The sequence below is a fragment of the Zootoca vivipara genome, chromosome 8 (assembly GCF_963506605.1).
Source record: "Zootoca vivipara chromosome 8, rZooViv1.1, whole genome shotgun sequence".
Lineage (NCBI taxonomy): Eukaryota > Metazoa > Chordata > Lepidosauria > Squamata > Lacertidae > Zootoca > Zootoca vivipara.
Window position 1 is genome coordinate 20,868,536 of NC_083283.1, and position 13,071 is coordinate 20,881,606.

General features: G+C 44.2%; 1 protein-coding gene across 2 annotated transcripts in view; it reads left to right on the top strand.

Annotated features, from left to right (window-relative positions):
• The window catches only part of DPYS (dihydropyrimidinase), a 42,912-nt gene extending 33,658 nt beyond the window's left edge, over positions 1-9,254 (top strand). Inside the window, exons 8-10 of one of the 2 annotated variants that reach the window (XM_035124701.2) lie at positions 5,460-5,667; positions 7,205-7,307; positions 8,483-9,254. In XM_035124701.2, coding sequence (XP_034980592.2) covers positions 5,460-5,667; positions 7,205-7,279 — 283 coding nt within the window. In that variant the 3' untranslated portion in view covers positions 7,280-7,307; positions 8,483-9,254. Of the gene's footprint in view, positions 1-5,459; positions 5,668-7,204; positions 7,310-8,482 lie in introns of those variants that run through there. The other variant, XM_060277667.1, reaches the window with a different exon arrangement.
• Positions 9,255-13,071: the final 3,817 nt, after the last annotated feature.

Below are 13,071 nucleotides of genomic sequence, written 5' to 3' on the forward strand. Positions count from 1 at the left end.
TCTTCTATACAGTTGGCCAATAGTAAATAGGCTGTAGTCCCAGTGAGGAATTGCTACTGAACTGTGAATATGTTTGGGATATTGGGGAGATGTGGAGAAGGCAGCAGGGAGAGAAACTAGGCTGTGGTCTGGCAAGCCGTGGTTTGTATGATTGCTGGGAGATGACTTGAGCTTTAACTATGGTTTATTAACCAAACAATGGCTAACGTTAACTGTGACTTAGTGTTGCATGCAAGCAAGGCCGCTGCCAGTTACATTGGATAGTTCTAGGCCTTAGGGAACAATGGTTATCTTGGTGTAAACTAGCTTCATCCATTTGTCTGTGCAGGCTGAAAATGGCCCTGTGATTCCAATTCTGTATTTAAAAAATAGTTTGCAAGTTAAAAAAAAAAAACCCACAAACCTCTCTCAACTTTTTAATGATACACTTGGGGTTTATTTGTTTCTTGACTTGCTTTGCATTGTTTCTGAATCCATAAATTGAATGTGCCAGTGGATTTTATATGTTCCCTTCCCTAAGGATGTTCTGGAGATAATTATACTTTGGTCCTGAACTCCAAGCATTATTAACTATTGTGACAGGAGCACAAGACCAGAATGAACAGTGTGGCAATTACGCCGCAGCCTAAGATAGTGTACCTTGGGAAATGGAGAGGACTGCTAGGCCCCAAATCTGCTACTTGTGCTAGTTGGGCTCTCAGGTATGGGGAATCCTTTTCAGACCAAAGGCCACAATCCCATCCGAACAGCTTTCCATTGTTGCATGCCCATGGTGGGCAGGGCCAAAGATGAAAGTGGGTGGAGAAATGAATGCAAATTATTTCCACACACACCCCACCCTATTGTCTTCCACCTGGGCAGCCAAGAGGCATTATCAGAGGTCAAGGACACATTCCCACCAGGCAAAAGCGCTTGTGGAAGTAGGGGTGGTGAGGGGCGTGGCATGGACAGAAGGGTGTGGCCTGGGAAGAGTTGAGAGGGCTAGATAGGCATTTAGATCCTGGGCCTAGGTTATCTGTCCCCTGCCCCTACCTGTAACACATTCTGCTCGCTTCCAGAGGAAGGAGCTTGGATGCTGACATCAGTTAATGCCCTTCATGAATCCCTAGTGTAGTGTAGTCCCTTTACTTTGGATTCTGATTTTAAGCTGCTTTGAAAGTCAGTTTTCGTTGAAAAGCAGGGGCACCAGGGCAAATGAGGAATGCTACAAAATGACGAAAGGGTCTGTTCACTATATCAAGGCTTGTGTTTTATTGAGGAGCGCTTCAGGCAGATGAATGAACTAAGCCCGATCATTATTTTTATGCAAATGTATGGAGCATCTTGACCCATAGATTCATGGCATGATGACAGGTCAAATACAAATTTCCACTTAGGTTGTGCGCTCAGTTTGTCCTGCTGTAAGGAACGCAGGTGGATCTGCTCCATGAGCCACCATTTTGTGCCCAGCTCCCATGTGTACTTGGAGGGGCAAAGCAGGGAAATCCTCCAAGGTCCATCTGACAAGGCTGAGATCCTCCAACTTGTTGGTACATATTGCCTAATATCGGTGGGCAGTGTGGCACACGTCCAACCTCACCTTTGACCTTCAGGGCCATGGCTTTCTGAAGCCTATTCCTGGAATTCCAAGCTTGTAAGCTGGAGGGCTTCAGTGCTGCCTCAGCTGAGGACTCTTAATTTGTGACACATAAGAGCTCTGGGTGGAAGGGAGGGCGACTTGGTCCCAAACACCCTCTGCCGCCTTTGCCACCAGGCAGATGAGCTGCAGCAGTTCCTTGATGGAGGGTTATAAATTGTGAGGGATAAGCAGCTGCAGCAGCCTTGAGAGGGAAATGAGTGGACCTTTAGTAAACTAAAAGTGTTCCTGCAAGCATGAAGAGTACATTCCCATTTGGAGCAGGGTTCCCAGGACTTTCAGCCCATCTTTAAAGCTCAGAGGTAAATAAATAATAGATCTGAATTGGGTCCTGTCTGCACTGACTTGTTCACAGAGTTGAAAATTGTGTTTCAGAATTGCTGCTGTATTGGGTTTTGGTTTTTTTATCAGGGTGGTTGAGAACTATTGACAAATTTGATGGATATAAGAGAAGACTGGTTCATTTTCTTGCTTTTCCTTTTACCTCTTTAGGCCTAGAGGGGTATATAACCGGGACCCCCAAGAGATGAGCCTGCATTTAACGGTGATGGTTTGGGGAAATAGGTTACCTCCTCCAAGCCTCTTAAATAAAGAACAGTTCTTCCTCCCGCTAGAGCTATCTTTGGAGCAAGATTGATCAGGGCTCAGTTCTGGCATCTGACTTTAGCAGGCTTAACCTTGGAGCATATGGAGGAAGAAATGATGGGAGGGTTCCTGAGCAGGTGCAGAGTGCATTTTGCTGTGAAATCTGCTAGTGTGTTTGTACACACACATGTGTGTGAACACACATATTCAAGAAAAAGCTAATTTTGTAGAATTATTAATAATACTACTCTTGGTATCTTTGCAGCAGAAAACAGCATGCACAGAGAGAGAGACAGGATCACATTTGCTGTGCTTACTTTGCTTATTGGGAGGAGGAGGAATGGGGGATTTAGGAACAATCAGTACTAAGGTTCTTGCTTCAGAGAGCTGGCAATAAGCATACTAGTTGCAATGGCAACATTTACTTACAAAAGAATAAAAGATTTAAATGTCACAACATGCCAATAAACAATGATTTAAAAGCAATAAAATGGCTTCGTAGCTTAAAATGCGACTTTAAAGAGGCATGGGGCAGGGAGATGCAGTGCTGCATTGCACAGGCTAACTTACCTGCCTGTTTCTTGGAGCACATCCTTAATTACTATTGCAGAGATGGAGGGAAGATGCTTGAGTTGGGTAAGTTGCCCAGTACAGGATCGTAAGACAGAATCTTAGAGATCCAGTTTTGTGATCGGGGTGTGTGTGAAAGAATTTGGAAGATCACATGCAAAGTAGCAGTTTTTCCCATCTCACAAGACTCGGAGGTGAGTGAGATCATGGACATACCAGAGCCAGAGAGAGATACGTAAAAGGGGAATGAGACACAGCTGTTAGTAAGGGATAAAATGGCAGTGCTGAACTCAGGCTTCCAGAGCATTTGCTGTGACAGGTGGGGATATGGTCACAGCTTTATGCTAGACTCTTGGTAGATGTGGTTAGTTGGTAAAAGTCATCCTCCTGTCAAATATGGCAAGCAGAACACCCCTCTGCACAACCATTGATTCCCTGCAGTTTTGTGAATGCACTTGGTTTAAAAATAGAGGGGGGAAATCTTCCTCTTTTGGAAAGACTGGCGAGTGCTTTTCTGCTGAGGAGTTCTGACAACTTCCATTGCAAAATAACACACATAGTTCAAAGCCAAGGAAAATGTGAGAGGGTGAGTGTAGAGGGAGGAAAGGAAGGGGTCTAGCTGAGATAAAGCCATCTCCTGCAGAAGTAGGGCATCTGAAAAACCGTGGCATGGAACAACCTTCAAGGTCACTTCCAGACAACCTATTCACTGAGCATTCATCCCGATTTGTTTGCACAAAGTTCATAGGGAGGTTTATTCAGCATTCATTGTGATTTGTTTGTGGGGACATAATACAATGTTGCTTTAAGCAATTGTTATCCCACATTTTGGGTGCTTTTTTTTTTACTACAAAAAGTCCAATTGGGGGGGGGGGAAGGGCGTTTGTTGCACAAGAATGCCAAATTCCCTTCACAACCTGAATTATACCAGTATGCAGTTGGATCTCGCATGCAAGCCCTTGTGTTGTAAAAAGATGACTAAAACTAAGGTGCAGTGCATTCCCATTTATAGGAAATGCCGTATTGTGTAACCGCACCTTGATGCTGAAAGGGCTTTTTCACAGAGGGTCTGGGCTTGGAGCAGAGTGTCGCTACATAACAAAAGACATAGTGTGTTCCTGGGACATCCTGAGCCATGCCAAGTAAATACGGTATGTCTTACTTTAAATATTGTGAGGATCCTATGCCCTTTTAAAATGTGGTTTTTTGGGGGTTGGGAGTTATTGGGTTGTTCTTATTTTAAGGTTTTATGTTTATATTTTATTCTCTGAACACCCCCGAGACTGGGTATAGGGCAGTATATAAATTCAATAAATAATAAAACATCATGCCACAGGTTTAAAGGTAAGTCACAGGAGCATTTCTACCCCTCAGATTTTACTCTTATTCTACCTCTCCTCATTTAACCCCCCCCACAACAACCCTGTGAGGTAGGTTAGGCTGAGAGGCAGTGACTGGCCCAAGGTCACCCAGTAGTGAGCTTCATGGCTGAGTGGGGATTTGAGACCATTTAACTTCCAGTGATTGGTTTTAATGCTGCTTTTGCACCTACTGTATATTCCTGCGTATAAGACTACTTTTTAACCCAGGAAAATCTTCTCAAAAGTTGGGGGTCATCTTATACGCCCAGTCGTCTTATATAGGCCGGAATATATGGTACAGATAATTTAGGATGATGAAAACTTTGGAGAAGTATTGTTATGCATATGAAAATAGAAGCAAGAGGGCCCACGGATGGGATGGGCGGGGGGTCAGGAGATTCAGAGCAATCTCGATATGTGACTGTGTATGATACTTTGATGTAACTTTTTTTCTTTCCTGATTTTTGAAAACCATATATACGGTATATTGTTTTCTTTGTTTTTCATATTGCATTGTTGCTGTAAGCTGCCCTAGAGAAAGGGTTTTTCTTTTGAAGGGCGATACACAAATATTTAGAATGAACACATAAATATGGAAAAGTAGTGTTTCCGGAATATCTGCTGCTTAGGTGAAATTAAAATGCAAAAAGCACTGAGGAGCGAATGAATTCCTAGAAAGAAGTAAGCAATAAATAATCTGGTGGCCTCAACAGATGCAGGTGATGCTTGCAGCATTTTAAGAGAACAGGAGTTATAGGAATCACAAACACCTCTATCTATCTCTCCCACCCCCATCCCAAATTTTGCTATTAAAAAATGAGATTGTACTTTTATCTAATTTTTGGGAAATCCTTCCTCTTAAATCATTTGCAACTACTCAATGAACCGCTGGCAGTTGTGTTGTTTTTGATTGCTTCTAGAGTATATACTGTAGTCCAATGGCAGCTCAATCAGGCATTTCTCTGCAGAAGCTTTTTTTACGTAGAAGTTAATAAGAGCTAAGCAAGACCACAGCGGAGTTTCCTACTTAAAAGAGGAAAACTCTTGTTCGACTCCAATTTATTTTCCCCAGTAGATTTTCCTTCAAATCTGTGATTTATAAGACCGCCCTAAACACTTGGAAGTGAGCACTGCTTGTTCCAGTGGACGTTTACGTCTAAGGAAGAGTTTCTAACAATTGCTGCCTTTGTCGCAATTCCGTGTTTTCCTTAGACTTCCAAGAATCTCAGCGGAATCTAAAATTTGCTGATTTCAAAACAGCCATGGTGACAGTTTGCATCAGTGTTTCACGTTCTTTCCAAATACAGGACGATCTCAGCAAAGACTCACCACCAAGCCATCGACTTCAACATATTTGAAGGCATGGTCTGCCATGGGGTAGCAGTGGTGACCATTTCACGGGGCAAAGTGGTTTACCAAAATGGCGAGTTCCACGTTGCAGCAGGAGACGGGAGATACATTCCCCGTGAGCCATTCCCTGAATATGTCTACAAACGGATCAGGCAGCGGGATCAGGTGTGTATGATAACATTAATTCAGTAAGTCTTTATGCATAATATGAGACATGCTAGGGATTGTAGGAATCTCTCTCTCTCCTTTGACTAAAAGTACAGCACCACCACCAGGAGGGCCCTGCTGCCTCACTGGTGCTGATAAACATGCATAGGTTTAAAAAAACATAGAATTTATTACTGTGGTATCTCAGCAGGCCTCTGTTCTTAACTATTTAAAGCATGTTTTTGAGGACAGTAATATCAAGTCATAATATGGAGTGTGGCTTAATGAACGGAGGGCTCGCAGTGCTCATAATGGTGTGGGAGAAACAGGTGGCGAGGAAACAGGCACAGGAATCCTCATGAGGCCATATGAGCTGAGATCTTGTACACAAATCTAGTGCAGCCCTGGTTGCACGACAACAGATCTTTTTTTCCCTTTTCATTTTAAAATAATCTTTATTATTCAACAATTTACATATAACTTAGACAATACAATACATACAATCTCTCATTTAACATAACACACCTTTTGACTTCCGATTCACCTCGTACTTTTTACATCTTGTTAGTTTCATTATTATTTTACTTTTCCATTATTTATCATGAAAGCTTTTGCTATATAATTTCTCTGTGGTTCAAGATTCAGTCTAGGTCTGTCAGGAGATTTGCATTATCACAATAATTTTAAGGTATTCTTTAAATACTATCCAATCTTTACTGACTTTCTTATTTGAGTTTCCTCTTATTCTCCCAGTCATTTTTGCAAGTTGTAAATACTCTACTGTTGCCTTTCTAATTCTTTGCTCTTCCCGTCATATTTTTCTTCTTCACAGCTAAAGCTTCTATGGGTGAGGTCCACCAGGGGTTTTTAGAAACCCTTTGTGGACTTTCACCTTATCAAAGGCTAGGTAGGCATGCCAACCATAGCGGGTGTCAAAACCCTCTGTATTCAGCAAGTCTGTATCTTTTAGTACCATCTATTCGTGGATCCAGGCCAGACCTGCTACCTCATGGTATAGTTTGAGATCTGGCAGGGCAAAACCTCCTCTCTTTTTCCTTCTATGAGCAGTTTGTTTTATTCTAGGTTTCTTCCCATTCCAAATGAACCTTGAAATGTCACTCTGCCAGCTTTTAAAACCAATCCATTCCCCCTAAAACCGGAATGGTCTGAAACAAAAAGACAACACGACAACAGATCTCAATGTGGCCAGGAAGTCTCAAACTTGGGATGCATTAAGACTGCTGGAAAGAGGGTGGATTTTTGCTGCTCAATGCAGTCAAATCTTATATCTGTCTCCTCTCAAAGTTCTCAGGTCCAACTTTGACAAGTCTCCAGGAGAAGGGCATTCCAAGTGAACACCCCATGAAGGTGGACTTTGCAAGCATGTGAATTCCACTCATGGGTTTTGAACTGCTGTTGAAAATAAAGCCTGCAGCCCTGAAAATGGCAGTGTGCAATTTTGATTTTGACAAGCTTCTTGCAGTGGGAGTTGGTGGTGGTGGGTGGGCAGGGAAGGTGAACGTGAAATAAATAAAAATGAAACATGTCGTTGCAGGTTTGCCAGCCTGTTCCTGTCAAGCGAACACCATATGTGGGCAAAGTGATTGCAGTTGCTGCTGAGGGAAAATAAACCCCACAATACAGTTCATCTTTGACATGTGAGTATCTCATTTGGCCATTGGAAACTGACTGGTCCCAAAGCAGTTCTGGCCACATGCAAGTAACCTGTGGGATGAAAAGTCCACACCAAGTCTGCTGGATCAAGGCCATTGCCTTCACTGCATTCCCATCCCGCACATGAAAAGTATTGTTCTGGGTGTGGGAGGGGTTAAAGGTAAACCCTGACCATTAGGTCCAGTCGTGACCGACTCTGGGGTTGCGCACTCATCTCGCATTATTGGCCGAGGGAGCCAGCGTATAGCTTCCAGGTCATGTGGCCAGCATGACAAAGCCACTTCTGGCAAACCAGAGCAGCACATGGAAACACCGTTTACCTTCCCGCTGTAGCGGTTCCTACTTATCTACTTGCATTTTGATGTGCTTTCGAACTGCTAGGTTGGCAGGAGCTGGGACCAAGCAATGGGAGCTCACCCCGTCGCAGGGATTCGAACCGCCGACCTTCTGATCAGCAAGCCCTAGGCTCAGTGGTTTAACCACAGCGCCACCTGGGTCCGTGGGAGGGGTTAGTCTGGGTTATATCCATGAGTGTCTTTTTGGTCTGTGATTCTGCACCAGGGAGGCTTAGTAGAAGCTGCTGTGAAGACAGCTATACTGCAGAGGACTGACAAAACGATGGGTGCAATTCAACAAAGCCTTAAGTGGTTTCCCCCTCTCCTTCCTTGGTGCCCCCCCCCTGTGCCCCCTAGGAGGTTCCCACAACCCTCCAGAGACAGATTTAGATGGAACTGTGCCTTTGTGTGAATAGAGCTCATTCCACTTGCGCAACAAATTAGGGGCCCATCCACAGTTTGTCCTGCAATTGTTTGTCCTGCAATTTCTAGTCACAGGTCCGAGAAGGGATTTATTTTTGTCCCACTGCTTCCCCTGAGAAATCCCTGATGCAACATCAGAGCAAATGCCAATCTGCAGAAAACCCTATTGACAATTGTTCCAACTCATTGTAAAGAGGTCTTCCCGAGGAAAGTGACAGGACGAAAAAATAAAACTCTTGGACCCATGACTAGAAATCATGGGGAAACTGTGGCTGCACACTTTGTTGAATCCCACCCTTTCTTATAAGCTCTTACTTCTGTCACCAAGAGAGGCAATAAGAATTAAGAGACATCCTCCTTTGGAAGGATTACATCATGTTTTCGTCCTCTTGTCTCTCTAGGTCAAAAAAACCAGATGAAAATAATTCTGTTCGCCCTGCTTCTGCAACCTACTGTGGAGCCCTATTAGTCTTCAGTTTTGATTTCTGTATGATGCTTCAGCATTGGGAAGCAGCTGAGATTATCTCAATTCATGAATATTTTCCTCTGCAGTTTTGACCATTGCTACCACTTTTGAAAGTTTACAGACATTTATATTTATATAAATAACTGCATTTATATTACCATGCAAACATTTTCTGAGGTCCATTGTGATTTTATATGAGGACATGGGGTTTGAAATGTCTTCTGGGGTGTGACTAATAGTATCTATCTTCGTATATCTTCATTTAATAGCGATAGACGTTTTACTGCTTCTAGGAAACTATAATAAAGGGGGAAGACAGCTATTGATTCAACGAATGAAGGCTAGATTTTGAACACTTAAGCATTACGTCGCCAAAAGGAGGAAAAGAGGAGAAAGAGGAGACTAAAGGGCGTGCTGAGTCACTGTGAAATAGCTTCAAAGTGAAACAGTGCTGCCATCTGCAGGTCAAGTGGCTAAATACTAGACTAACCCCTTAGCTTATTGAATGTACTGCATTGACTCTATTGATCTGATTTAAAGGGGGATTATTGTTGACATTGTTGATCTTGAATATCTTTTTGCATAAAACACATTTAGATACGTTGACCTGCTGTTCTTTCACATCTAGTCCTTTTTTTTTTTTTGCTCTTTCTCCTCTCGACGCTTTTTTTGGTCTTCCCCTCCCTGCACTTTTAATTCTCTCTCCCTCTCCCCTCTTTTTTCATTATTTTCTACTTTTCTTTTCTTGTCTCTTTACTTTTTCCTTTTTTCCATTCTTTTTTTCTTTCCTTACTCCTCCTCCTTTTCTTTCTTTTTATCTCCTTTTTTTCTCCCTTTCCCCCTCCTTATCCCTTTCCCCTATTTCCCCCCCTCTTTTTGCTAATTTTTTCTTTCCTCACTCTCGCTCCCTCTCTCTTTAAATTTTGATCCCTTCCCTAACCTATTTGGCCTCCTTCATAACTTTATTTTATTCTCTATTCTTTATATTGATAATCTTTGTTTTTGTGAGGCTATGACTAACCCCAGCAAGAAGACGGCGATCTCAGCAACACCGGGCATGGCTTCAAACCCAAATAGAAGAGGCTCAACACCAGAGACTGACAAATGTGGAAATGAAAGACTTGATGTTAGAACTTAAAAAAGATTTATTGGAAATGAAGAAGGACATGAAGGCGGTTGACCAAAAATTGGACGGGATGGGTACAAAAATAGATGATAATGCTAAGATGGTGACTGAGATTACTGGGAAAATAGATGAGCTGGTAGTGAAAAATGCAGAAACTACAAAAGTAGTTCAAGAACTGAAGGGGGAGGTAAATGGGTTGGAGGAGGGGGCAAGAAAGATTCATAAGGAAAGCAAGGAACGAAAGGTTGAGATGGACAAAGTAAAGAAAGAAATAACAGATATGAAAGAAACAAATGAAGCAGTTCTTGATGCGATATCAATGATTGAGATGTAGAGGAGGGAAAAGACGCTCAGATTTAGAGCGATACCAGAAGAGCAAAACGAACGGTTAGAACAGAAAGTAATTATAGAGCTTGCGAAGTGGTTGGAAATTGAAGAGTCAGAAGTGACTCAAAATATAGAGAAACTTTTTAGAGTAAAATCCAGCTACGCGAAGAAAAATAACTGGCAAGGCGATTGCCTTATAACCTTTGTAACTATAGAAATGAGGGATAGGATTCTACAAACCTCCAGTAAGAAGAAACTTAACGTAATGGGATCAGAGATTATTATTCATAAAATTATTCCAACAAGACTGTTAAGAAAGAGACAAATATGGTCCGCTGGTAGAAGCATTGAGAGAGAGGGCAATATCACATAGATGGGAATTCCCAGAGGGGATCTCATTCTACTTTAAAGGGAAAAGGAGAAGGTTTACAACGTGGGAGGAGGCGGATAAGTTTAGAAGAACGTATAGAGATGAATTGAGCGGGAAGAAGCAGCTGGGTGGAGGAGTGGAGGATTTAGGAAACAAACCAGAAGGAAGTGAAAGATAAGAAATAGAGGACTATAAGAAGCAAGACTGCAATTTGTGTATTCTTGGACTGTGGATTGTTGTGGTAATTTTAACTTTAATCTGTGCATGTGAGATAAATAAATAAATCTCTTTAAATAATGAATCTTAAAACAATAACTTGGAATGTGAACGGTTTAAATCTGAAACATAAAAGAAATAAGATAGAACACATCCTGTACAAACAAAGGCTAGACTTAATATGTCTACAAGAGACCCATGTGGCGCAACAGCATACCAGAATTCTATCAAACAGAAAACTTGGGAAGGAATTTGTATCTGCTGACAAAAAGAAAAAGAGGGGAGTGGTAATATATGCAAAACCCCGTTTAGACCTGAAATTGATTTATACAGATACTGAGGGTAGAATAGTAATTATTAAAATTACCACAAGTGGACAGAACCTAATGGTGGTAGGTATCTACGCTCCGAATGAAAAAAAGAGTGAATTCTACCAAACATTGGAAGGAATATTAACGGATTATGTAGGGGAAAAGATCTTGTTAATGTGGGACCTAAATGGGGTAGTAGCCCTGGAATGGGATAGAACTCCTAAGGTCTCAAAGGAAAAACAGATTGTGAGGGACAGGGGATATCGCGAAGTCCCTCCCCTCCTGAGTTCAAGCCCGTCCCCGAGCAAAGGGGAAAGCAGGGAGAGTTCCGATTCCAGTGGGGAAGCAGGAAGTCGTGTCCGAGGCTCAGGCAAGGTAGAGGAGCCAGGGTCCCAGGTGGGACAGGAAGGGGCAAGCAAGGGGGGAAGACCCATCCCTCCAACTCCAGAATTACGCAGGAAGAGGAGGGGCAAGAGGATGGGTCTGCCAAAGCTTTTGTGTTGGAGAAAGACGCGCCAAAAGCCATTAGGAGGTTCTGAAACCGACTGACAACATCGCTCCGTGTAAATAGCAATGACTTGAGCACTGTAAATACGCAGCACCAATAAAAGAATAAAATGCAGAGCTGCGTAGCGTCGTTACTCTGAAGTAGTCCACTCCGGCCACTGTGACAGCAACCTCCTAATCATTTTTGGGCTACTTCGGAGTTGCCGGGATGAGCGTGTCCGAGGCGGAGAAGTGGCGGCAGATCGCTGAGCAAGCCCAGCTAGAACTGCAACAGCTGTCGCTGCAGGCGCAGGGAGAATTGAAGGCAGCGAAAGAGGAGACTAAGAAGGTCCAGGACGACCGGCTACAACTTGCGGAACAGGTGAGAGAGCTCCAGGAAAAAGAGCAGCATTTAAGGGCGGTGGCGGTAGACCTCCAAAACAAGCTGGATGCAGAGAAAAACAAGGCGGGAGGGGCTCCCCAAGTCCAAGTGCTGCCAGGAAGGAGAGCAGGGACCCTTGTAAGCAAGTTCAATGGAGACCCGAAGGAGTTTCAGGGCTTTGAGACTGAGATCGTGTATGCTCTTGAGCTGCACCAGAATGAGTTCCCCGATGATGAGCACAGAGTAGCGTTTATTGTGGAACATCTCACCGGAGCAGCCAGGGAGTGGCTAAGACCATTAATCGCAACCAAGAATCCTTGCATGAAAAATGTCCAACAATTTCTAGAAGGTTTGAGGACGATGTATTCGTCCGATAGTCATTTGGACCAGACTAAGGAGGAACTGCATAATTTACGCCAAGGAAATATGACAGTTCGCGCATATTGGGCGAAATTCACCATGCTGGTGCACAGACTGGGGTGGGTTTTGGATTCGCCTCCCATGCAAGCTGCGTTTTACTTGGGTTTGAGCGAGGAGGTGAAGGATGAACTCTCGAGAGGTCCAAAGCCCAGTACTATGGATCAGCTGAGCAAAGCAGCTCTGGCGGTGGGGGTGAGGCAGGAATCCCGGTGGAACGACAAGCAAGCGACGCGCGCAAAGCGGGCTTGGTTCCCACGGTCGCAGGAGAAGCCACTCCCTCAACAACCCTTTCAGGCCACGCCTGGAGCCAGCCAGGACCAGGAGCCCATGCAGATTGATAGCGCGCGCGCGCGGGCTTTTCAAACCCCAGCGGCGCCAAGACGCAAGGAGGGAAGGGGCGGGAATTGCTTTCTCTGCAACTCACCCCAGCATCTCGTCAGAGACTGCCCACATCGCAGGGAGTGGCAAGGAAAGGCGGGAACGGTGGTGCCCTCCCCCACTGACGCAGCACCACAGCAGGGAAACGGGAAAGCCTGGCTGCAGGAGACAAGGGGCAGCAGCCAGGCACAGTCAGCAGACAACAGCCCCAGCCCGCCCACCCGCACAGAGAGGTGCAGAGCCAGCCCACCCCTCCCAGAGCAGGAGTGGTTCTAGAAGTGACGCTAACGCTCCCAAATGGCTATCCCCTGACGGTCCTCGCCTTAATTGACAGTGGGGCGTCCGCCAACTTCTTCTCGAGAAGCTTTGCAGAAGAGCACCAAATCCAGCTTTTGCAGTTGGATTTTCCTCTGCACGTAGCAACCATTGACGGCAGGGAGCTGCTGGGAGGGGCCATCACACATCAAACCCCCCCCATGAGAATGACGGTGGGAAGGCACTCAGAGAC